The sequence below is a fragment of the Pelobates fuscus genome, chromosome 11 (assembly GCF_036172605.1).
Source record: "Pelobates fuscus isolate aPelFus1 chromosome 11, aPelFus1.pri, whole genome shotgun sequence".
Lineage (NCBI taxonomy): Eukaryota > Metazoa > Chordata > Amphibia > Anura > Pelobatidae > Pelobates > Pelobates fuscus.
In genome coordinates this window covers 14,416,370-14,441,253 of record NC_086327.1, presented here as the reverse complement: position 1 = coordinate 14,441,253, position 24,884 = coordinate 14,416,370, and the positions used below count along the sequence as shown (strand labels likewise).

The window sequence follows — 24,884 nt, the reverse complement described above, 5'->3', positions numbered from 1 at the left end:
AAATAAAAAAATATAATATGTTTAGAAAACATTTTTCTAGAAAAATATTGAAAAAAAAAGTAAAATGGTCAAATCTTCAATTTTTAGGGGGAGGGATCATATAAACAAAACTAACGTTACAACAGAAAACCATGTTATAAAGAGAGAAAGTGAACCAAAAACTAATTAATCCAAATACTTTTAGCTAAAACAAAAACTGAAAGAGACACTCCACACACCTTGATCCCTACACTCTACGCACCTTTCTGTAGTGGTTATAGTGTTTGGACTAATCGGGTGCAGTCCTGGTTTTTGTTAAACCTCTATAAAGCTATTTACTATGCATCCAAAGTTTGATTTCTCATTACTACTAAAACTTTTGGCAGTGCCAATTAGAAACACTGCCAATAAACCTCAATGTTCATGGTAGTTTGAGTGTCCCTTTAAGTGTTGTTTATTTTTTTGTTTGTTATTATTAAAGAGAAGGTTTAATACATAGAATAAAAAAAACTTATATGAACAGGCGTGCTTTAATGCATAATTGTATACCAAATGACTGGGCATAGTTGAAAGAATGTTAAGTGATAAATAACAGCATATCGAAAGATAAAGAAATATATACAGAGCCTTGAGTCTGGAAGTCCGAAAAACAATGCGTGGAACAATCTAGGATTACAGGAACAGGTGGTACAGTCAACAGACTAAGCAAAACGCAAGTTGGATTATAGCCAACTAGCAGAACCCCCCCCCCCCCCACAAAACTTATACTTTGTAAAAAATAAAAATCAGTAAGTAGAAAGAAAAACGTGTAGAAAGACATTGTGTCCCAGGAGAAAAGTTTAATAAGAGAAACAGAGTTGAAAAGGAGATAACGGAGATAACGAATATTGAAAGAAAAACTAAATCAATGAGTGCCCTTTTAATTTGAGTTATTATTCTGAGAAACAATGATTTAGTGTTATCAAAACCCATCTTTAAAAAAAATCCTTTACCTTTTACTTTATCTTTATTTTACCCCCGATTACGAGGTTTCTATAAAATGCATGTAACGAACGCTGGTATTGCAGGTTCCCGTTTGCCTATTTTCTCCTGAACTGCCAGAGCCTGAGTGATTATAGCTCGCAGTTAGGGGGGTTTATTCGAATGCTTCTCACAACAATTACAGCGTCCAAGTATATTCTCCCAGCAAAGTAGACAGGTACCCAAACATCAGTCGAAACTAGATGAAGGGTGTAACAGGAATGCTTTCTTCAGGCTAACCGCCTGGTTTATATGCAGTGAATAATGCACAGGGTTTCAGTTGACGTATTCCAGGGGCATTCCCCACTGGACCTGAGAGGGGACAGTGACAAACTAAATTGTGTAAGTCTATTGGCTCTCAGTCCAGGACACTCCCACATACAGTAATAGAATCTTCCCCTGTACTGGGGAGATAATTGAGTCAAGCAATTTACTGAACTCAATTATTTCCCAACACAAAAAAACACACATTTTGGTAAAACTTAGAAAGCACCCCAAACCCATGGGATCCCCACAAAATACATATTTCCTCATAGCCCCAATCTGGGGGACCAACATATGCAAAAATCACCCAGATCGGATCAGGGCTTCAAAAGTTACATGGAGGTCTTAATTTGACCGACCGCACACAAGTCTTCTGCCCAGAAATTGTTCCATGAATTTGGGCTGTGCGGTCGGTCCATTTCAACAAGTACAAAAACTAAAATAATCAACGAACGGATCCCCTGGCTCATAGGTAGCGTTTGTTCCCCTAGTTCGTGGGAACAAATCTACCGAATAGTGCTCTTCTGGCTGGTTGGTGAAAAGAAGCAGGCGTTTGTGAAGTTTGATCGGTGTTCGGGAAGTCGAGTGTCCAATTTTGGTTCCAGACACTCAATGACAAGTACTGCTGCCTCCTTTCGTGTTAACAAGATGGCCGCTGTTTTCTCTTACACGTGGTGTGAAAAAACGAAACTACCCAAATAATAGGGGTAGTTTCTTCACAACGCGCAATTTCTTTAAAAACTGCAAAACAGGAAATCCTCAAAATGTTTACAAGTACTTAAAGAAGTGGCAATAACAGACAAAAATACAATCTGGTGTTATGGGATTTTGCCCAGAGTGGAAAGATACTTTGTGGTTTCATGCACTATGTGTCAATGAACCAACACTGATTAAAATAGTTCCAAAATACTTTACTGATTCTAAGCATTTTATTTCCAATTACTATTTAAAGGGATACTACAGTCATTAAAACATCTTTCGCGGGGCGGAGCTTGGACCTGAAGCAGAGCGGTCGCCATTTCTGTGAGCTCCCAATCCTCCTGACAAAAATCCGACAACATCCTGAAACGAAACGGACGGATCACTAAACTTACCCCAAAAACGGCTTCGGGAGGGAGAGGCGCACACTTTCATGCCTTTTTTTCAAACCCCACGATCCGGCAAGGTGAAACGGAGGCTTAAGGCCTACCCCACGCCCAATACCACCGGACTGGAGTATTTCCTAGACGGGATCTTCACACGAGGTGAGCCAGACACAGCAGGCAGTCCCCAGCCGACCCCCACACTGCCCCAGCGAATATGGGGAGACGCACTCAAAAGTCGCAGCAGGGTCTGCCAGCAGAGCAGGCCGACATCGGAGCTCTGCTGCAGCGGCAGGCGCAATCCAAAATGGCCGCAGAGGCCTCGAGGGCCCCGACACCACCCCGCTCTCAACCCCAAACACCCGCTCATGCAGAGAGGGAGGAAGAGCACATAGGGGCACCGATCCAAGCACCTCCAGATAATACCCTGGCCACTAAGCAGGACCTACACAACTGGGTACAGGACATAAAACAAACGATGGCCACGGATGTGGGTATACTTAAAGGGGACCTACAAATGGTGACAGAACGAGTAAGGGGGACGGAAGAGACGATCACAAACCTGCTAACTGACATGACACAAATGAAAACAGAGCTCCAACAAATGCAGATTAATCAACAGGGTCTCGCTTTACAAATGTCGACCCATGATGACCGCGCACGTCACAATCACATAAAAATACGCGGGATACCTGCTGACGTCACACCTGACGAATTACCCCACTATGTAAAGAGGCTTCTGGCCACCATCCTGCCGGCCGCAACAGCCAGGAAAACCACCCTTGATGGGATGTACAGGCTCCCGCCTGCACCCAATATGCCCAACAAAAGCTCCAGAGACGTCATCCTGCGCTGTGCCACCTCACGGGACAAAATCAACATCATGGCGGCAATACGGGGTAAAACTCCCCTGGACTTTGAAAGTGCACAATTATTATTCTTTCAGGACTTGACTAGAGCCACGCTCCAGTGACACCGTACATTGCACCACCTCACAAGCCAATTGCGCACCGCTGGGGTGCAGTACAGATGGGGCACACCCAGGGCCCTCCTGATCACCCACAACGGAACTACTCATAGGATCTCCTTGGACAAAGAAGCTCCGGCTGTGCTCGCCAAACTGGGGATGTCAGACAGTGGCCACACCGCACGAGCCTCTACACAGACATGGGACCCGGACACCATAATACCATTTACTCCGCGATCAATGGAACCAACAAACAGAGTCACTTGACTGGACACCGCGCAAGAGATCCTACCAAGAGCCCACGCAGATCCTGTCGAAGGACGAAGATGTATAGAATCACACTGACTTTTATATCTTTTATGTTCTCTTTTATTTCTCTTTGTTCTTGCTCTTTGTCCTTTAGTGAAATCCTCGCATGTACCTAATTATCGGTATGCCAACTCACGAGTTAAACACACCCACATAAGGCTCCTACAATTGCCAACATATAAGACAACCTCACCATCTAGAGGCCCATCAAATGGCAGCAACACCACAGCCCTCAAGGGAAAAGCAACAAACCCCCCCCCCCCCCCCCGCCACCCCCTTGGGCAGGGGCTACCAATCCCCTTTGGGGACGTGGGCTACTGAACACTTTGGTGCCCATTTCCCCAAAGCATCCCCACCTGAATCCATCATGACTCACTTACTAACCCTGAACTCACACAAGATACCTTGCCACAAGACCTACCCCGCAAGTTAGTCTGCACTACCCCACTTCATCTTAAGTGGACATCCTAGTTCAACTATTCCCTTGAACCACCACAAAGGGTACAGCTTCCCGGACTAACATACCCATGTGCCGACCCAGTTTAACACGAACCAAACCTTACTTCAACATGCATACACCTGAACAGCCGACTATGGCAAATTGAACACACAACCCTGTTGAAACCTTATGCCTGTCTTGTTACTATACACGTTAATTGACGGTTTAAACACGTTGAAAGAAAAAAAAATGTGCGTGAACATCTAATGTCACAATGCTATACCACTTGTACTGACGGAAAGTTTTAAATGCCTGCTGTTGTGGCAGAACACACATGTATGTATCTTTAAGCACAAAGAAAAATAAAGAATTCAAAAAACATCTTTCGCTTAATTAAGTAGTTTTGGTGTAAAGATAATGACCCTGCAATATCACTGCTCAGTTCTGCCATTTAGGAATTAGTAAATCAATTTTGTTTCTTTTTATGCAGCCCTAGCCAGACTCACACAGTCTGCATGGAAAAAAGTGGATTAATTATCAATCAGATATTATCTCACTTTAGAGGATTTTATCTTCTGATCTGTTAAACTTTAATTACACAAATGGGGCTTCTGTAGGGTCTCTAAGGCAATTAACAGAGCAGGGGATAAGACATTTTAAATTAAACATAATGTGCAATAAGGGAAGTGTAAACATTAGATGACTCTTTACAAGATGAATTTAGGAATGCTGTGCAGATCATATGCAGAGGTGCGACTAGAGTTGTCTAAACAAAACAATATAACACCTAAGTGGCAGAGAATTAAACAGTAAGACTGCAGGGGCATGAGCTATACACCAAAACTGCTTCATTAAAGTAGAGTTGTTTTGTGGCCTTTAGTGTCCCTTCAGGCAAAAAAACAAGATGGTTCAGGCATTCAAGGTTGAACAGTAGGAAGATTTATTGGAGAAACACAGCAACATTTCAACCTTAACTGAAGTTAAGCAAGCTTGATAAAGACCTCAGTTGAGGTTTAAATGTTGCTGTGTTTCTTCAGGAAAAGTATTCATAGAAAAACACTATTAACTAGAGGGTAATATGCTTCAAATTGACGCAAACACTATAAAATCTTAGATATATACCGAAATCCACTCATGGAAACTTGACCAGATGAACTCAGATTGGCATCTTGGAATGCTGAGCCATCCTGCTCAGTGAAGAACCTGTGACCCCAGTACAATTTGACATCAGATTTGAACTTCAAGTAAGTCATTAGGTATTCATTTACAAAAAGAAAAGTAATGCGCTCACTCCCATAACTCCTGGGTGGCAGCAATGACCTCAGTACACATCACCTAATACACATAGTAAAAACCAAAGAATAAAAAGTTACCTGCGCTCTCTCCTTAATCCCTATGTATATTTAAACAAATGGAGGTCATTTAGTTACTCCAATGGCCACTGGAAGGAATGCCCGCCTGACAAGGCAGACCCCCTAGACGGGTCCTACTCTGACTCTTTACCCTGCTTCCATGAGCTTCCGGCAAAAATATTTCTTCTTAGAGAGAAAGGGGAATTTTTTATATACACCCCTATATACTTGTTAAACCTTAATAGGGAACACATGGGATGGGCGGCAGCATTGTAACCAGGCTGTGTGATACAAAAAGTGAATACAAATACAAAAACAAAAGTCCACTCCCAGGATTCTTTTTATGGATGAGAGGTGGGGCTACTACTTTAATAATGACGTACATTCCACTTTACACCCAGCTCCTACCTCCAAGTGAAAGGTGGTGACTTTTTAAAGAAAATCAAGAGGAGGGCCTCAGGTGGGGGGTAAAAAAATAAAGGGGGTTGGACATTCTTTTTCCCAATCCTTCAATGGACTACAGGTGTCGCTGTATTAAAACATAGCGCCTGGAAATGCTGCCAGCCACCATCATACCATCCCTACCCATCTACTATTAGGGCGTACTAATGCCAAAAAGGCAGTAAACATGCAATTGTCCCAAATGTTAGGGCCAAGTGTCCCCCTCTCTGGTGGTTACGAGTTCCCAAGGTTTCTAGCCACCCGCTCAAAAACAAAATCCTAATTTAAAGTGAATTTTTTTTTGTCAATCTCTTTTTTATTGAGGCAGTTTAGAGATACAGTCAGGGCCGGATTAACATAGGGGCTGATGCAGCTCCAGGCCCAGGCCCATGGAATAGGCCCATTAAAAATATATATATATATATTTAAAAACTTTTTTTTTTCACACACTAATCTTAGGTTTGCCACCTGACTGGTATTTTACTGGTATTTGAGGCTGCCTGGCTGTGCCAGTATTGCAGTGATACCGGCAATACAAATGCAGGTATTTTTCTGAGTATAAACGGAGATTACTGTGTAATACCAGCACCAGCCAGTAGGGGTCACTGTGTGTGGAGAGAGGCAGGGATAGGAAGTTACAGTATATCCCTCCCTGCCTCTCTCTACTCACTGATCCTGGGGGGGGGAGGGGGGGACACACAGCACAGAGAGTGCAGACAACAGCTCCCAGACTGCAAAGACAGCCCACAGCTCAGGTAAGTGAAGGATGGGGGGAAAGGCAGCAGGGAGACATGGGGACACTGAGTCACATGGGGACACTGAGACACATGGGGACACTGAGACACTAGGCGACCCTGATACACTAGGGGACACTGGGAGACACTTGGGGACACTGGTAAACATGGGGACACTGAAACACTAGGTGACACTGTGAGATATGGGGATGCTGAGACACATGGGGACATTGGGAGACAAACTGGGACACGGAGACACGTGGGACATGGAGACACATGGGACACAGTGTGCCCATGCCTCCAAGCCAGTGTCCCTATTGTCTCAGTGTCCCCTTGTCTCCCAGTGCTCCCTAGTCTCCCGGTGTCTATGTCCCCATGTCTCTCAGTGTCCATAGTGTCTTAGTGTCCCCATGTCTCCCAGTGTCCCCAAATGTATGTGTCCCCATGTCTCCCAGTGTCCACATGTCTCCCAGCCAGTCCCTTTAGTGTCTCAGTGTCCCCATGTCTCCCAGTGTCCCTATGTCTCCCAGCCAGTGTCTCTAGTGTCTGTGTCCCCATGTCTCTCAGTGTCCATAGTATCCCCAAATGTCCCCATGTCTCTCAGTGTCCCCAAGTGTCTCCATGCCTGTGTCTCCATGCCTCCCAGCCAGTGTCTCTAGTGTCTCAGTGTCCCCATGTCTCTCAGTGTCCCTAGTGTCTTAGTGTCCCCATGTCTCCCAGTGTCTCTGTCTCCATGTCTCTGTGTCCCTAGTGTCTGTGTCCCCATTTCTCCCAGTGTCCCCATTGACTTCCTGCTTCACTGGACACTGCTGTTAGTGGGTATGGATTTACTTGAAAGTTTGAAGCATAAATTATAGAGAGATTAGCATAAAGTATGTGTTTTCTTAAAGCTGCATCCTTTGAGTTTCCCTCAAACAGGTATGACTGTTTTAATGTCTATGGTCGATAAAATTCTTGTCATGACTGTTAGTGTGGTCCAGCACGCAGAACTATGTAACATCTACAAAGACAGAACAAAAAATGATAAAACGTAAACCGGTCCTTAGAATGGCTGGACTAATACGTTAAAAACAGAGAATGGTTAAGGGAGCCTGAAATTTACAATACCATTTAACAAGCCAAGTCAGGGAAGCCAGGAATCAGTTATAGTCAGGAATAGCCAAGGTCAAAATAATGGGAATATCAAAAACAGGACAAGAAAACGCACTCTCAGGATTCAGGAACCAGGAACGAAAACCACGACAGGTTTTCTGTGAGTGTCCAATCGCAGACGTCACAATGAGAAGTCTTTGCAAGGTCGGTGCTCTGGGCAATTGGCCGTCTCTTGAGTTTAGCTCCACTGAGTTAAACAACCAGGAAGTAACAGGACAGAGTGTGTCTGAGTGACTGACATCCCCCCTCTACACAGCCACATAGCCTTGCACCCAATATTTTAATGTCCCCCTAATGGTTAGAAGTATGTAAATCTGCTCTTTAATGAAACCAAATTGAAAAGAGGAAACCCAGATTATTGTGATATGAAATATAATAATCATAGAAATGAACAAGAGGTGAGCTAGACTACCCAAGTTCACCCTAAAACAGAGCCAATGTGCCCTGTCTTTCCTTCCCATTAGATTGGTAACGTATTTTTGTGTAAGTTTGGGTTAGCTCATTATATGATTAAAGAAAAAAAATCCTTAAAAAGCAACTGTATATGCATATATCAGGTTATCGGCAGAAAAAAAATGCTATTTTATAACTTTTTTTATAACGTTTATATTGTAAGTTATATTTAATCGGAAATGCATGTTGTATTGTTTATCTAATGATCAAAATGATAAATAATTCAATAACTGTGGGTGTGTCAGCATACAACAAAAAATAAGATTTAACCCTTTAACAACAGCAATATGTCTGTCCAACCATAATTTATCTTTTTCATATTAAATGTACCCACACTTATTATATATCATTTGGTTCAGGAGAAACAGAATTTTAATTTCACATCTAATATTTATATATGGAACCTAATTTGAAATGTGTGAGAAATTAAGCATTTTTTATTATATATTTATATATATATTAAGTGTATTTATATATTATTTATAAATTATTCTATTATTCTATCAATTATATATTGTATATATATATTTAATTATAAATGCTATGCCGCCCTTACAGCATTAAATCCCTTCTTTTGTTGTGAAGGGGTTGCATATGAGGTATGCTAAAAAAGATAAAAACATAACTAATAGGGGGATTTGCATAGCTGATAGTTTGCCCATTAAAATATGTCTTACTTAAAAAATAGGACTTTGAGGCTGGCAAACAGATCACATTTTATTGGTTACAATACAACTTGTTATTGATGTTATGTTTGGTTTACATGCAACTATATTGTTCATCTCATCTTATCTTTATTGCGTGAATTGTGTTGGCCTAAAAAACAAACTCACAAAAAATGACAATTTTTCTCAGTTCATTTTAGTCTTCTGCCATCTGAGATTGTCTTGCTAAATTTGCAATATTTGGGAGGTGTGGTAGTTTGACCAAGAAGTTGTGTATTTCTGTAGTGGTTGCGGTTTGGATGGCTGTAGGCATATTCCAATTGAGTGTGCTCCTCCCTTTTTAGCTACTTGTATAACTCCTAATTTGTTTGACAATGTGATATTCCTGCTAATTGTTTGGACCCTGTGTGGATATCACAATATACAATTATAATCTCTAAGCCATTCTATATTTAAAAACAAAAGATTAATTTATAAATTAAAATTTTAGATTGTGTAAATGTTTGTAGTTATAATTTTTAGGTATCAATTAATAGCAATCTATTTTACACTATCTTTATGCTACACATGCATTATTTCAGGTAACACTCCCTGCTCTGTGTATCACTAATCCTTACATCGCCTTTTATATTATTGTTGATATTATCAGCCCTCGTTAATCTGTAACTGAGTGTATCATTTACTCACTTCTTTGTGCTACCGATGGGTGTAGGGTTTTCACTTTCCCATTTGTCATTCACAATGTCCCACATTTTTTAAAAAAAAGGAGAGCTATTCTGGGCAGCAAATAGTTATGGACTTTGAGGTGACTGATTGTATTTTCCTACAAAGGTGTTCCATTCCCACCAGAAGCCTACTTAGATCTTTTTCTAAGTAATTGAAAAACAGAATGCAACTATTTATCGTGTGAAATTATTAAATAAAATAAATAAATACGTTTTCTCTGTGATATCCTCGAATATATTTTCCTGCTTTCGTCATTATCTAATTCATTCAGTGGAAGATAAAAAATTATATTGCGCCAGAGCATTGCACATAGACCAGTATCGCTCTGTTGTGACAGAGACACACCTTTAAATGGCTTACAAAAGCATTTTGTTCTCAGTATTTTACTGATCCAGTGGGTGGCTTGTGGTGCAATATGGTCAGTGATGCAATTCTAACCTGACTGCATCGTCAATGTTGTATTTTATCTACAATCCACTAAAGGAAATTAAAGATCAACTTAGATCTCCTCCACGGACATTCCACAAAATGTTCATGTTGGGAAGTCAAAGTGAATTATGAAAGCACATTTTGAATCTCCAGGAAAAATAACCAATACAGCTGACTTGGGGTACTTTTATTGGTCTAAAATTCACTTTCAATTTGCTTCAAATTCCTGACAATTCACATTTTAGTGAATAACCTGTTTATAGTAGATACAGTGCTCAGCTCTCATTAGGGAATATTTGATATGCAAAGTTACTGGGAGTGTAAAAGCAACCTTAGATATGTATTCATTAATCTGTTGACTTGGCAACACAGTGGAATTACCCAGTAGGTTGTTACCTTATCATTTTATTATGTAACTGTAGAACTAAATGTTAATAAAAAAAAATAAAAAAAATGTACATGCCCATTTTTATATCTTTATACTGATGATAAATGCTGTGTAAATAATCTGAAAAGCGTTTTGACAATGGGTGTACAGTCAGTTTAAACTTTAAAAAGATAGGATACTATGAGCAAAGTATAATCAATAAAGCACAAATGGGATGATAGGGATGATAACAAAAGAGTGCTTTGCTCTGATGTACAATGTTTTCCATACTAGTTGACTATAATCAATTTAACCACCTCCCACGGGAACTAACTTATCCGGGGGGTGGACGGGGGGAGGAATGCACAGATCATTAGTTTTCCCAAATCTTTTTCCGTTATTAAATTCAGCTGAGCTGAACTGCCGTTTGGCCTAAATTCAATAGTTCTTACAATTTTTTTCATTTTCGGCAGAAGTGTCAGGCCCCCAAATTTTTTTCTTTCGTGCATAAGTCTTGTTCCAAATGCATACACTACACCACTGTTACATATACCGTATCACTGGCATTGGCATTTATACCTCAGGATTTAGATATGATTTGTTCTGAATAGAGCAACACATTTAGGGTATCAATTATGTTACTGGTTTTAAACCAGTTTGCCATGACACCACTTGTATACCTTGAGCCACCTTAAAATGTGCTTTGATCACATTGACTTATTGGAGGCAGAATGCAGTCCATTCGTATATGTCAGGACCGACCTGAGTGCACAGGACTGGTCTGGAACCAAAGATCAACGGAGCAGTAACCATCTATCCACTAACCAATACTCTGTATTACCATGCTTTGATTGTGATATAAAGACAAAGTTTATTTACTACTGTTACAACTATCAAATCCCTGCGGACACTTGAAAACACCCACATAAAGATTGAAACCGGGACTCTTTATTATATATCTTTTTCGTTGACTCCTAAGTGTACAATAGGGGTATATTAACTAAGCGCTAATACTGTGTTTATTTTAAGAGTGTCCATCATATTTAGGTCTAGGGCCATGAGCTGAGGGAATTTATTTTTGGGTAGTGGGTGCTTACTGAGCCCAGTATGCCTAGGTGTGTGGCCATATCTCTGGTCAGATCGCTGGTGCTGTAGGCATCAAGGTAAGAGTTACCTGCAGAGATTAGTTGGCTGTTGGGTCATGGGCAGGTGGAGAGCTCGTCATGTGTGGAATGGGCATTCTAATGTTACGCTCCTGATTTTGTAAGGTTACCCCATAACCCCGGGGAGGTGCGGGAGAGAGGAAGGGGGGCTACATGCTTGTGACACAGATGGGTGGTGGCTCGCTTGGGCTAGTATTTGGTGGGTTGTGTATAATGTCTCTGGGAAGAGGTGCTCTGCTCGCTCCTTTTAGTTGGCCCGTGCAGTTAGAAGCTGCATGCTCCCAAATACGAGTAGAGTTTTATTTCTTGTCGCGTGGAGCACTGCTGCTCTGTCTCCGTGGCTCTGGAAGCATATCAGGAGGTCCCTGGGCACTGTGGTCAGTGCTTTGGTGGGTCTGGGGAGGCAGAACATCCCTACAAGGACCGCTTGTTTGGCCTGTCTAGGGGGCAGGGGGGCCCACATCAGTCGCCTGACAAAATGTGGTATCTCTAACTCCTGTATCTCCTCTCCGATTCCCCTGATTTTGAGGTTCAGGATTCGTCTTTGGTCTTCCAGCTCTGTTCCATTCTGCGATTTTGCTGTTGCAGCTCGTGTACAGCCTGTTGCAGCTGTGTCCTGCTTGTTTCGGCGGGAGTTTTCTTCCACTGCGCTCAGACGGCCTGTCAGGCCCTGCAGGTCCATGCGGATCTGGGCCATGCCAGCCTGTATGGTAAGCTGAAGCCCCGCTAGCAGCTCTTTCATTCACCTATTAGCTTGTGGGTGAGTCGGGAGAGGGGCCAGCGTGGCGGGTGGATGATGTGTTTCTGTCCCGCTAGTGAAGTTATCTGAAATGTCTGAGCAGTCTTCAGCGTAGTCGGCCTAGTTGGTGCCCATGTAACTGCCGCCCAGCCTCCAGAGGTCTCCGATATTTCAGCTCTGTTTGGGTTTGTCAGGCATGGGTTTTTTCGTTTTCCGACCCATCTCTTTCTCTGTTGTTGGTGGCAGGGGCGTATTAGCCGCGAGGCAAACAAGGCATTTGCCTTGGGCGGCATTTTCCAGGGGGCGGCAAAAAACGCCGCCCCCAAATGCCCAGGGCAAATGCCTTGTTAGCCTCATGGCTAACAGACATGCTGGGCTGGTTGCAGGGCGGGCGGCGCGGCCGGCGAGGGAGCATTTCCTCTGAGCTGTCTGCTCAGCTCCCTCGCGCGCCGCACAGTGAGGCTGGGAGCCGGAATATGACGTCATATTCCGGCTCCGCCTTCCAGCCTCACTCTGCGGGCGGCGCACGTTGGAGCTGAGAGACAGCTCAGAGGAAGTGCTCCCTCGCCGGCCGCGCCGCCCGCCCTGCAACCAGCCCAGCAGCCACTGGACCACCAGGGAAACACACCTCTGCAGAGACATCCCCCCCCACCAGCATTCCCAAAGATAAGGAGGCGCCTGAATTTTGTCCTGCCTAGGTCAGCACAAAACCAGGATACACCACTGGTTGGTGGTACCGTTTGGTACCTTTTGTTGGGGATTTGGGTTGCGTTAGAAGGTCCAATGTGGCTGTTTGTCACTGAGCTTTGGCTACATGCAGCCATTCAGGTTAGTAGCTTGGCTCTGCCCCCCCCTTTTTTTTAAATAATCACGTATTAAAATTTTGATTTACATCTGGCAAACATCTAGAATTGACACGTTAATTTATATAAAAGTCTACATAACTCTATAGTAAAGTTGAAACAAAATAATATGTGTTCTGCTCTTTTTAAGTTTAATATACACATTTTTTAAAGTTTATTGATTCAAAATTGCTCTTATTAAAAACATTTTACTGAGACAGAGATGCTCTCACAGTGGCCCCGCTTCCCTCTTCCAGGACCAGGTGGTTATCCCAGTTCCTGATTTTACATTTGAAGTTTTGAGTTTCTGTTTTGCTTTCTTAATTTAATGTTTTGGGCACTGCATTGATGTGTGGAGCGGGCTAGCAGACTCCTCCTATGTGGGGGAACATGAAATCATTATCTGTATCTTATGCCTAAATTATGAGGTTCACTGCACTCCATCTCATTGGAGGACTGCACATGGTTCTCCGACCTGCTGGTGTTTTGCTGAGCTGGCTAATTAAATTGATGCTCTAGCTCTGGGATTTGGGGGGGCCCAAGGAGCTATGTCCCCATAGCCAAGAGCCCTGCTGTGCTAGAGATCTCGGACCTCTGGAAGACCGGTAGCCGGAGGACCATGTGAGCCCCATCCTGGACGAAGGGCCAGTTGTGGGTGAGACAAATGGAGGTGTCGCATGTGGTGAGATGCTGGTGGGGAAGAGGAAGTGCAGAGGGCTGTTGGCCTGTGTACCCTTTTGGGGAAGGGGTCAAGTGGACGGCTGAAGCCTTTGAATGGTAGGTGGGACAGTGCTGACTGGCTTGGAGTGGGAGACCAGTGGTTCTTTGCCCCTTGAGGCATATTTTCTGAACAGCATCAGCAGTCCTCTGACCACCTACTGTACTGGGATTGTACACAACATTTACATTGTCTTTTTTCTTCCATCTTTCCCCTTTTTCCTTTGGACAGCTCGGTACTCTCTAGCAGTGCGTGCTTAGCAAGAGAACTTGCTGTGAATCGGAGGGGTCTATATGCAGGCTCTACCTTTTACATGCTCATAATTTACCCCCTTTGTCTTTTTTCTGTTACATACATAATGCAGTCTCCATGCTCACGATGCTGAAAATGAAATCCTATTAATTATTGGGCCTCTTTGACCTCACTACTTTACGATGTTGTTATGGCATGCAGTTTTTATAGCCTTAGTTACCGTAATGTCACAATGATTCTGAATGCCACTGATGTGGTTCTAGTATCGCTAGAACTGCTACTGTGTTTTGACCATATTGGTTCAGAACTAGCTACTCACATGCTTTCCACATGCTCTACAATGTAGTCTTTTCAATTTTAGCTTATGTCTCATGCTACTGTTTATTTTCTGGGATAGCCTACAATGATTGTGTTGTACTGTGCTGTACAATGTTTAACCTTCACTAAGCATTGAAAGACTAAATAATAAAAAAACAATTTAACACAAAAATGACATTGAGCCAGATCGTTACACACCAACACACCAAGATCACACTGTTATGTCAGAGATACACATTTTAATTACTTACAAAAACATTTAGTTTTAAAGTGTGTGGCTTGTGGTGCAATAGGGCCACTAATGCAATTCTGACCTGACTGTGTGGTCAACATTATATTGAATCTTTAGTTAGATGAATAAAATATATTGAAACCAATGATGATAAAAATATCATGTATATGTTTAGCAGTATAATGAAAAGTGCATTCTATCACCTTTTGGTTCACAAAGCAAGTGAGAAAAAGTAACCAACAGAAGGAAAAAGAGGATGTGTTCTAGGAATGCTGTATGTTTAATATATATTTATTTATGTACTTCATGTTATTTTTAGTGGCTGTCCCCTAGCCATTAATCATCTTTTTCATTTTTTCTTTTTTTTAACAGCATACTACATGTATGTATAGTGCTTTGGAGGTATGAAATCCAGCCAATCAGTGCAAATTCGGTTGAATCACAGTTTGTCTGAATCCAAGTGCACACGTCAAATTCTTAGTATTTCCTATACTTAGGATGTTTTTTTATAAACATTTTCCAGTCTCTACTTATGTGTTAGATCCTAGTCCTGTGACTATAGATCGGATATCATTAGAATGTTTGTTGGTCTACTCTAGATCAAATCTCAATGGGTGCTTGTGGATATCAGAGAAGTGGTGTTGCTAGGCAAGCTATATTCTATAGGCAATGCTGTGACTAGTACTACTGAAGAGAGACAGTAAAGTCAGGGGAATTGATAGTCCCGAGCATTCTCTAGTATGTTGAATCTGCTAGATGATGATAGATCCACATTGATCCATGCAGGCTTCAGTAAAGATAGAGAGAAGGTAAAACATGTATTTACAGTTTCTCCGCATAAGACAGGGTGACTGAAAAAAAATATATGGCTGAAGCATGACTTCATTAGCCATGTGATTTCTTATGCTGGAGTGGAAGTTAAGGCAAGTGGGGTTTATTACAATGTATTTTGTTTAACTTTGAATAGTAATATAGAAGAAAAAAGGAAAGAAACCATAAGAAAAGTAGACTATCCCCCCCCCCATCCACCCAGAAACTATACACCAGTGAGACACTCCAAGGGTGTCCTAGTACATAACCCCAACTAACACAAAGAACAAAAAAAAGGCATCTAATCACCCAAGTGAAAAGACGCAGCCTGGAGGTACTAACATTTCAGTAATAACAATAATAGTCTCTGTGATGAAATAAACAATAGTAGCAATCAAGACATCAAAAAGTAACAATTATTAATACCTCGGCCTTATAAGGATTCTACTGAACCTATTACATGAGATGTATTCAATCAAAGCAAAAAACAAAAAACAAAAAATAAAATAAAATATAAATATAAAAAGTCTACTGGATAAATGGATGTATCACCCTAGGCAAAGGAGCTTTAATCTCCAGGCCAATATGCTCTTAGTGATCAATCCCACAGTAATCCATTAGATGGGAATTTTCTTATCAAGATATCTATATTAAACCTCATCTATATTAAACAACACTATTATACATGGAGTGTTAAATAAGGGGTAAAGATCCCACCACACCCATATTATTATTATTATTGTTATTATTATTGCTATTATTATGTTATATTTAAATAGCACTTTACAGTGGGTGGACGAACAAACATGTGGTTGTAACCAGACAAGTTGGACACACAGGTTGAGAGCCCTGCTTAATGAGCTTACACACTAGAGGGAGTGGGGTAAAGTGACACAAAAGGTAAGGATAGTATTAGACTAATGACAGTTGCAAGAGAGGAATCAGTTGGGAGCTTTTAACAGTATAATTGATACGCTTTTATGAAGAAGTGGGTTTTTAGTGATTTTTTGAAGGAGTGGAGACTGGGTGAGCATCTAACGGAGGAGGGAAGAGAGTTCCACAAGAACGGTGCAGCCCTCAAGAAGTCTTGAACATCAGAGGTGGGAGTACGGACAGAGGAAAGACACAAGTCTTCAGCAGAGCGTAAGGGCCTAGGTGGGACATACTTGTGTATTAGGGAGGATAGATAGGTGGGAGCAGCATTATGTAGATATTTGAAAGCAAGAACCAGAATTTTAAATTGAGCCCTATATCTTACAGGAAGCCAATGTAGGGAAAAAAAAAACTGCCATGTTTATAAATGGGTTAATCCAGCCTCTAGTGGCAGCCTCATTGACAGCCGCTAGAGGGCTTCCGTGTTTCTCACTGTGAAAATCACAGTGAGAAGATGCCAGCGTCCATAGTAAAGCATTGTGAATGCTTTTCTATGGACTGGCTGAATGCGCGCGCGGCTCCTGCTGCGCATGCGCATTCAGCCGAAGAGGAGGAGAGGAGGCGAAGAGGAGGCGGAGAGCTCCCTGCCCGGCGCTGGAGAAAGTTTAACCCCTTCCTCACCCCAGAGCCCGGTGGGTGGGGGACCCTGAGGGTGGGGGCACCCTCAGGGCACTATAGTGCCAGGAAAAAGAGTGTGTTTTCCTGGCACCATAGGCGTGCGCACGGGGTGTGCCGGTTGTGCCTGGGCACACCCTAATCCCCGCGGCACGCCTATGTATTGAGACCGGCAGGGGAGATCTCAGGATCCCCCCTGTCGGCTCATGCAGAGCCGGCGCTATCCAAACGCCGGCTCTGCTCTCAGCCTCCCTCCCCACCGACCCACAGGCAGTGAGGGAGGCAGGAGAGGACCGGCGGAGCTCTTGCCAGCAGCTCCGCCGGGTTCCTCTCGCGAGATCTGAGCGTTGCCGCGGCAACGCTCAGATCTCGCGAGAGTGAACTCTAGCCCCGCAGGCTAGAGTTCACTCACCACTGGACCGCCAGGGAAGGATGGCAGTACAAGGATCCCCCCTCCCAGGCATAAGGTAACAAGGGAGGGGGGATATTAACTGATCTGCCCCCACCTCCACTGGACCACCAGGGAATGTAGCAAGGAACAAGAATCCCCCCTCGAAAACATAAAGTAAGAAGGGAGGGGGGATATTGAGTAATGTACCCCCACAATCACCCAAACACATAGAGCACCCACACACATAAAGCACCTACACACATACAGCACCTACAGACATACAGCACCCACAGACATACAGCACCCACAGACATACACAGCACCTACACACATACAGCATCAACAGACATACACAGCACCCACACACATACACAGCATCTACACACATACAGCACCCACAGACATACACAGCACCCACATACATACAGCACCCACAGACATACACAGCACATACACACATACACAGCACGTACACACATACAGCACACACATACAGCACCCACACACATACAGCACCCACACACATACGGCACCCACACACATACACAGCACCAACACACATACAGCACCCACAGACATACACAGCACCTACACACATACAGCACCCACACATACACAGCACCCACACACATACAGCACCCACAGACATACACAGCACATACACACATACAGCACCCACAGACATACACAGCACCCACAGACATACACAGCACCTACACACATACAGCACCCTCACAAAAACACACAGCACCCTTACACACATTACACAAACAGCACCCTAACACACAGCACACAAACAGTACCCTAACAAACACACACAGCACACTACCAGTACCCTCACACACAGTACATTAACAGCACCCTCACAAGTGCACACACACAAACACCCTCACCCACATAGTACACTACCAGCACCCTCACACACACATCACACTAACAGCACACACACACACAGCAGTGTATGTGTGTGTGTATATATGTGTATATGTATATATACACATATATATATATATACATACATACATACATACATATATATACGCGGCGTGTGCTTGTGCTTTAGGGTGCACACCCTAATGCAATAGGCTGCGCACGCCTATGCCTGGCACTATAGTGGTCCTTTAATATAGAAAAAACTATTAACATGTGATTCAATTTTTCATAACAAGATGTTAATGTCTGGAAAATGAGAACATATTTTTATAATGGTGTCGCAAGAACTCTTATTAATAGACAACATGATTCAGTTTTCAACTTTGTACCATGAGTGTTTTTATTGTTTTCTCATCAAGCCCTATCCCTCGAACATGTCTTATCTTCAACTATATAAAGGAGATTACAGCATAACCTGTCTTTACTCCAGGTGTGTCAGATTATTCTTAACACACTCCAGCGGGGAAAAAGTACAGAATGAATTCTTTCCTGGGATATATCTGTGTGCTCTCAGCTATAGTAGGAACAGGTAATTGTATATATTGGAATACATTGTGAAAATAATATCAACTGAACTATTAATGTGATTATTTTATTGTTACCAGTCTGTGGAATTGAGTAAAGATAAATCACATCTATAGGAAATAAAATAAAAGGATAATATATTAGTATGTGATTCCTTTAACACTTTTGATGCCAGAAAGGTGTGGAACTCAACAGGTTAATATTTGGAAGGTGTTTGCTAAGCAGCAAATTGTGAATTTGCAACATCATTGCAAAACATTGACCAGAATTTTAGAGTTTTAGAATTATAAAGACTTTGGCGTAATTTGGTGTTTAGTAAATATCCAGTTAGGCAAGTATCTTTATAAGCCAAAACAATTTGGATTTTACATATGTATATACTAAGGTAATTATTAATCGGTTTGTGAATATATTTAATGGAAATTAATTTGCAAAGAATCAAAAGTTTATTTGAAATTGTAAGTCTCAAAAAAAAAAAAATTCAGACCAATTTGACCTTAACTTGTTCATGTGCTAATGGATTCCTCTCCATGTTTTTAATAAACATATTAAATGTTTTAAACATTGTGAAAGACAAATACAAACTTGTAGATTCCCCCCAAATTGATATTTTCTTAATGTTATTAATGTAAAAAAAAATGTTAATTGAAAATGCTAATTAAAAAAATGCTAATTCACCTATTTCAACAATATTTCAAACAGACACAAAATAGAAACCGAGTTATATTGTCAAATATTTTGCTAAAAAAAAAAAAAGTTATTTTATTACAGTTATTCACTAAAGTGAGAATTGAGGGGGATTCAATGTGAATTTCAAATTTCAGGTCTATATAGCCAACTCTGAATTGATTTGGAGAATGTATCTAATTTGGCTATTTTATCTTACATTTTGAAATTCACTTTCAATTCACTTTGTATTCCCTACAATTCTCAGGTTAGTGAACAACTATGTTAGGGTTTGAGCCCTGAAAAGTGAATGGTGTTGACTTTAGAACTTGCTTGTAAAATTTGATTTACATGAAATTTAATTAAAAACCCAGTCTGGATACAGTTTCTAGTTCCACCTAGTTGGGAACGTTTTACAGCTTTGTTATATCGTATTATAATTTGAAGGTTGATTATCAAATAACTGTGTAGTTAATAGAGCAATTAAACTTTTCATTACAACACGGTGATCCGACCATAATGATGCACAGGCTTGTAGCAATCTCTTTAGTGGTGTTTTCTTTCTAAAAATGATACAATAATTTTAATTAGTGGGGTACTAGCTACTTGATCCAATTTTTCCTAGTTTGTTGCAAAATTAGGAGCAATTCTTAAAAAAATTTCTTCAAGATATGGCTGGAAAATGTGGGAGTTTTATTAAATTAAAATGCTTCAATTCTATAATCTGAACATTTCTAAATCAATGCTTTATATTAAGTACTAGATGTTAAGCAAAACCTCTTAGAGAAGTAGTCATTTAAAATATTACCGGATGAAATTATTTTACTATCTCTATTTTTAGCATTTCTAATTATAAGTTGATTTCGATGCCATAGTCACAGAGGGTAATAAAGATAAGGAAATACATATGAGGTCTCTTTCAAAGTAGTTTTTCAAAGTAGTTTTTCAAAGTATTCTGTCTACAATAAAAATTCAACAAAAGGGATTTAGGTTGCCAATGTAACCAATGGGTTGCAACCTTCTTGAAAGAATGTGGCACTTCACACATTAATGTTCTCCTCTGCTCCTGCAACCCCATCCCAGTGTTGTAAAGGGTTAAAAAAACAACAACTCATGCAGAGCGTGATTACTTCCAGCATCGTTTCACGGAATCAAACTCCATGAAGTGCCTCTAGTTGCTTTCTGGTAGACAACCACTAGAGGCAGTCTTAGCACTGCAGTAAACATTGTAGTTATTCAAAAACTGCAATGTTTTACATTAAAGGACTAAGGGGAGCAGGGGCACTGAACACAGACCACTTCATTGAGATGAAGTTGTATTGGTGCCTACAGTGTCCCTTTAACACTTCATTAGTTGCTGTGAGAGTTTTATTTACGAAGCTTCTAACTTTATTAATTATTACATTTTCAGGTCATTCTCTCTCCTGTGTGGAATGTGCGAGTTCCTACGGTACAACATGCTTAGGAACTACCATAACCTGCAGCAATGGAAGTGTCTGTGGGTCTCAGTACACAGTGGGTAAAGTAGGTATGTTGTGATGGCTTCATGCAAGCATGTGACATAAAAAAATATTTTGTTTAAAGTAAAACTATTGCATAGAAAGCCAAAACTTTACTTATTTTGGTGTAGAATAAAACATAGTTAAACATGTATTTTTAAGCTAGGATTAACAAACAAAATGAACAACAATTTAGTATGCTGCTAACATAACACAATTGAATTGTCAGCAGTTCATTTTTTTTTTTTTTTTTTTTTTATTATTGAGAGTAGACAGGGTAAAATAAATGAAAAATATTATCTTGCTTAAGAGTAGAATCTCAGTGCCGTTAATATATAGAAAGACTATTTGTATGTTAGTACAGTGTCTTAGTATGATTGCTTCCTTCCTAAAATCAGGAATGTGAACACAGAATATGGCTGTGTGATATTGTACAATAATGTTTGTTTGGAAAGGGGTTATATATATATATATATATATATATATATACAGTGGTGTATTTCAGATCTGTGCTGCCCTAGGCCCTAAGTCAAGCACCCCCTAATTTAAATTTGCCCCACCCTTATTCTCAAGGCCACACCTCTTCCTGTTAAAGACAAACAGACACTTTGACTGACAGACACACTCTCAGATACACTGATTTGACACAATCTGACAGACACACCCAGCCACAGACAGACACACTAAGAGGCATACACAATCACTTAGACACACACATACACACATTCACTGACAGACAGACACACACTCACTCACCGACACACACACAATCACTCAGACACACATTCACTGACACACACCCACTCAGAGACACACACTGATAGACACATAGGCTCCCTCACAGACATATACTCACTCATAGATACTCACTCACAGACATACACACATTCACTGACAGACACACTAACCGATATACAAACAGACACACACTCATTGTGTCGGGCTGCTGGCTGGGCTGTTTAGGCAGGCGTGCAGGCAGGCAGTTAGCTGAGTACCAGGCGAGTGGCGAGGGAGGCTTCTTAGCCTTATGGCAAATACAGGATATATATATATTTTTTTTTTTTTTAAAGCATGTTATGTTGTATTATCTTTCAAACTATTCAGCAATTTTTAAATCATTACTATAAAATGTTTATGTTTTTATTTGCTGGCATTTCCCAAGATACATCTGATGGTCTATCCCTAATTTTTTTTTTTTTTAATTCTTTATTTTATTGTGCACAAAAGAAATACCAAGATGTGAGCAATGCCACAACAGCTATTGCCAGATTTTAGGTCAACAGTGAGATACATGTTTGGCATATTAGTACATTGCACTTTTTATATGTTATGTAGATTCATCAAGGATTATATCAACACGTCAATTAGAAAAGAAGGCAGTCAGAATGGTTCGGGTTGTCGTACTGACTTTTGGTAAATTACAGGGTCACAAGCTGAGCTAAGGTTACTTTTCGATTACAGAAAGAGAGCAAACAACAAAAAGAAAACAAAAACCTAGATAAGCATTATGACTAGTTACGAGTTAAACAGGCCAGGCAATTGCTTTTCTACAATAGCTCACTATCGTCTGTAACAATGGAGTAATCGTTAGTCTCACTTGTGCAGGATCTGCTGAGCTAGTGATAGATGTGTTGCACTACATAGGATACAGGGTGCTGAAAAACAATATACCTGGCGATTGCATGCTTCTGATTAGAGAGACATTGCGTGTTTGCATTTAACTGGTAATCTGTTGTGGATTCGTCGTAGATAAGTGTAAAAATTTACGTCATACTATACTAGACGAATGGGGGTCTAACACTTGGGGTACGGTCTACAATGACCTCAGTGCCCGCAGCATCATCGCGGTGCGGTGAGAACCGTGAAGGAAAGCTTGTGTAAGTGGATAAAGCGAGAAAAGAAAAAGAAAAAAAAAAAAAACAAAAAAAAAACAAAGACAACTTGAAACATCAAACGTTACTGGATTAGTCCATCTCGAGTAGCCGATGCCGGCTCCGTGAGCTTGATAGGCGTATCAGGAATAGTAGCAGGGCTACACTAGGGCCGTGGCAAAGGAGGGTGGATTGTCCCTTCAGGTTCCCTAGGTTAATTCAGGCCGGGCCCGGTTTCTGGGGGGCGAGAATGGACTCTCGGAACAAATGTCTCGGTAGTGGCCGGGTGCCACTCATGGGGCTTAGAGGATGAGCGGGGTTGCCGCAGAGAATTTAGAGGTAATCCCAAGGTCGACAGGTGTCTACTTGCCTCTTGCAGGTCTGCTATTGAGTACGCTGTGTCTCCGTGGAGTACATGGAGCTTACAAAATGAGCGCCACTGGTATGTGATATGGTGCGCACGAAGCAGGGTGGTGAAGGGCCTCAGGGCCATGCGCCTCGCCATAGTTTCTCTGGATAAGTCATTATAGAAGGAAAGGGTCATGCCCTCGAAAGTGAACGGAGTGCTGCCCCTGATGGCTGCCATAGCTGCTCTTTTGTCTTGTAAGTTCTGGAATTTGACAATTAGATCCCGTGGCGCTGCCGCTGGGGCCATTGGTGACTTGGGAATCCGAAACATGCCATCCAAGCATGTGCCCTTGACCTGCTTGGTCGGGATCAAGGTGCTCATCAGACGCCTCATGAGATGAGGTAGTTCGGTGTCCAGGACCGTTTCAGCTATGCCCCTGATTTTGATATTTCGGGCGCGGCGCGAGTCCTCCATTGCCGCCAGCTTTTGCTCCAGAAGCTGGTGCTGCTGTTGCAGCGATTTTAGATCCTGCTGCATCGAGGACATCTGCTGCGTATGGGTGCGGGTGTCTAGTTCCAGCGTGTCGGTGCGTTTTGCAAGGCCTTGGATTTCCCTCCGCATGTCCGCCACATCAGCCTTGATGTTCTGGCGGAGATCCGCCAGCAGTTCTTGCATGACCGTTTTCGTGACCGGGGCCGAGTCCGGTTGCGGTTTGGGTGGTGCTGGCGCCTGTGTCGTGTGTAGGCATAGCTCTCCGGGGTCCGAGAGTTGTTCCTCGGGTTCATCGAAGTCGTCCAGATAGGCGGCCATGTTAGGCTCTATGGCGCCATGCGCTCGCCGCCACAGTTCCCCGATACTTGTGCCAGGCCGTGGCTGGTCTGGTTTGAGCTTCTTAGTCTTCCTGCCCATTTCTGTGTTGTTTACCAGGTAGGGTCAGGTTCGTCTTCCAAATTGGGGGAGAATTTGAGGTTTTTTTGTCAGTATTTTGTGCTGAAAAGTCACGGAGCTCTCAGTGCGTGCGACCAGTCAGTTCGGCTGTCGGCTCCGCCCCCCGGTCTATCCCTAATTTTAATGTTCTATCTTCTATCTTATTTAAAATGTTAAAGTGACACTATAATCAACAGAACAACTACAGCTTAATGTAGTTGTTCTGGTGAGTATAATCATTACCTTTAGGCATTTTCATGTAAACACTGCCTTTTCAGAGAAAAGGCAGTGTTTACATTGCCCTTAAGGACACCTCCAAGTGGCCGCTCCTTAGATGGGCACTGGAGGTGCTTCCTGGCTCAGGGCGGCACAGTAAGCAGCCCTGCTGTTCAGCGTCTGCATGGAGACACTGAATAGAGATTCAATGCATCTCTATAAGGAGGTGCTGATTGGCCAAAACTGAGTTTGGCCCCGCCCCCTGGCCAAATTTTAGCCAATCCAATGCTTTCCCCATGGGAAAAGCATTGGATTGGCTAACAATCTGGAATTCTGATAATGTCACCAAGGGGGAGGGGGCAGCGCCGGCAGACCTGTGGAGAGCTGAAAATAAGGTGAGTTTTAACCCATTCTGAGGGGGCTAAGGAAGGGGGCAAGCCACCTAATTGGTGTTTTTTTTTTTTTTACTATAGGGCCAGGCATACATGTTAGTGTCCCTAACCCTA

The 24,884-nt window shown here is 42.0% G+C and overlaps 1 protein-coding gene across 2 annotated transcripts in view; it reads left to right on the top strand.

The window, feature by feature from the left end:
- Positions 1–18,764: 18,764 nt before the first annotated feature.
- LOC134577057 (phospholipase A2 inhibitor and Ly6/PLAUR domain-containing protein-like) overlaps positions 18,765–24,884 on the top strand; it is a 79,818-nt gene continuing 73,698 nt past the window's right edge. For both annotated transcript variants that reach the window (XM_063435698.1, XM_063435697.1), the window contains exons 1-2: positions 18,765–18,854; positions 20,928–21,044. In XM_063435698.1, coding sequence (XP_063291768.1) covers positions 18,803–18,854; positions 20,928–21,044 — 169 coding nt within the window. In that variant the 5' untranslated portion in view covers positions 18,765–18,802. The remainder of the gene's footprint in view (positions 18,855–20,927; positions 21,045–24,884) is intronic.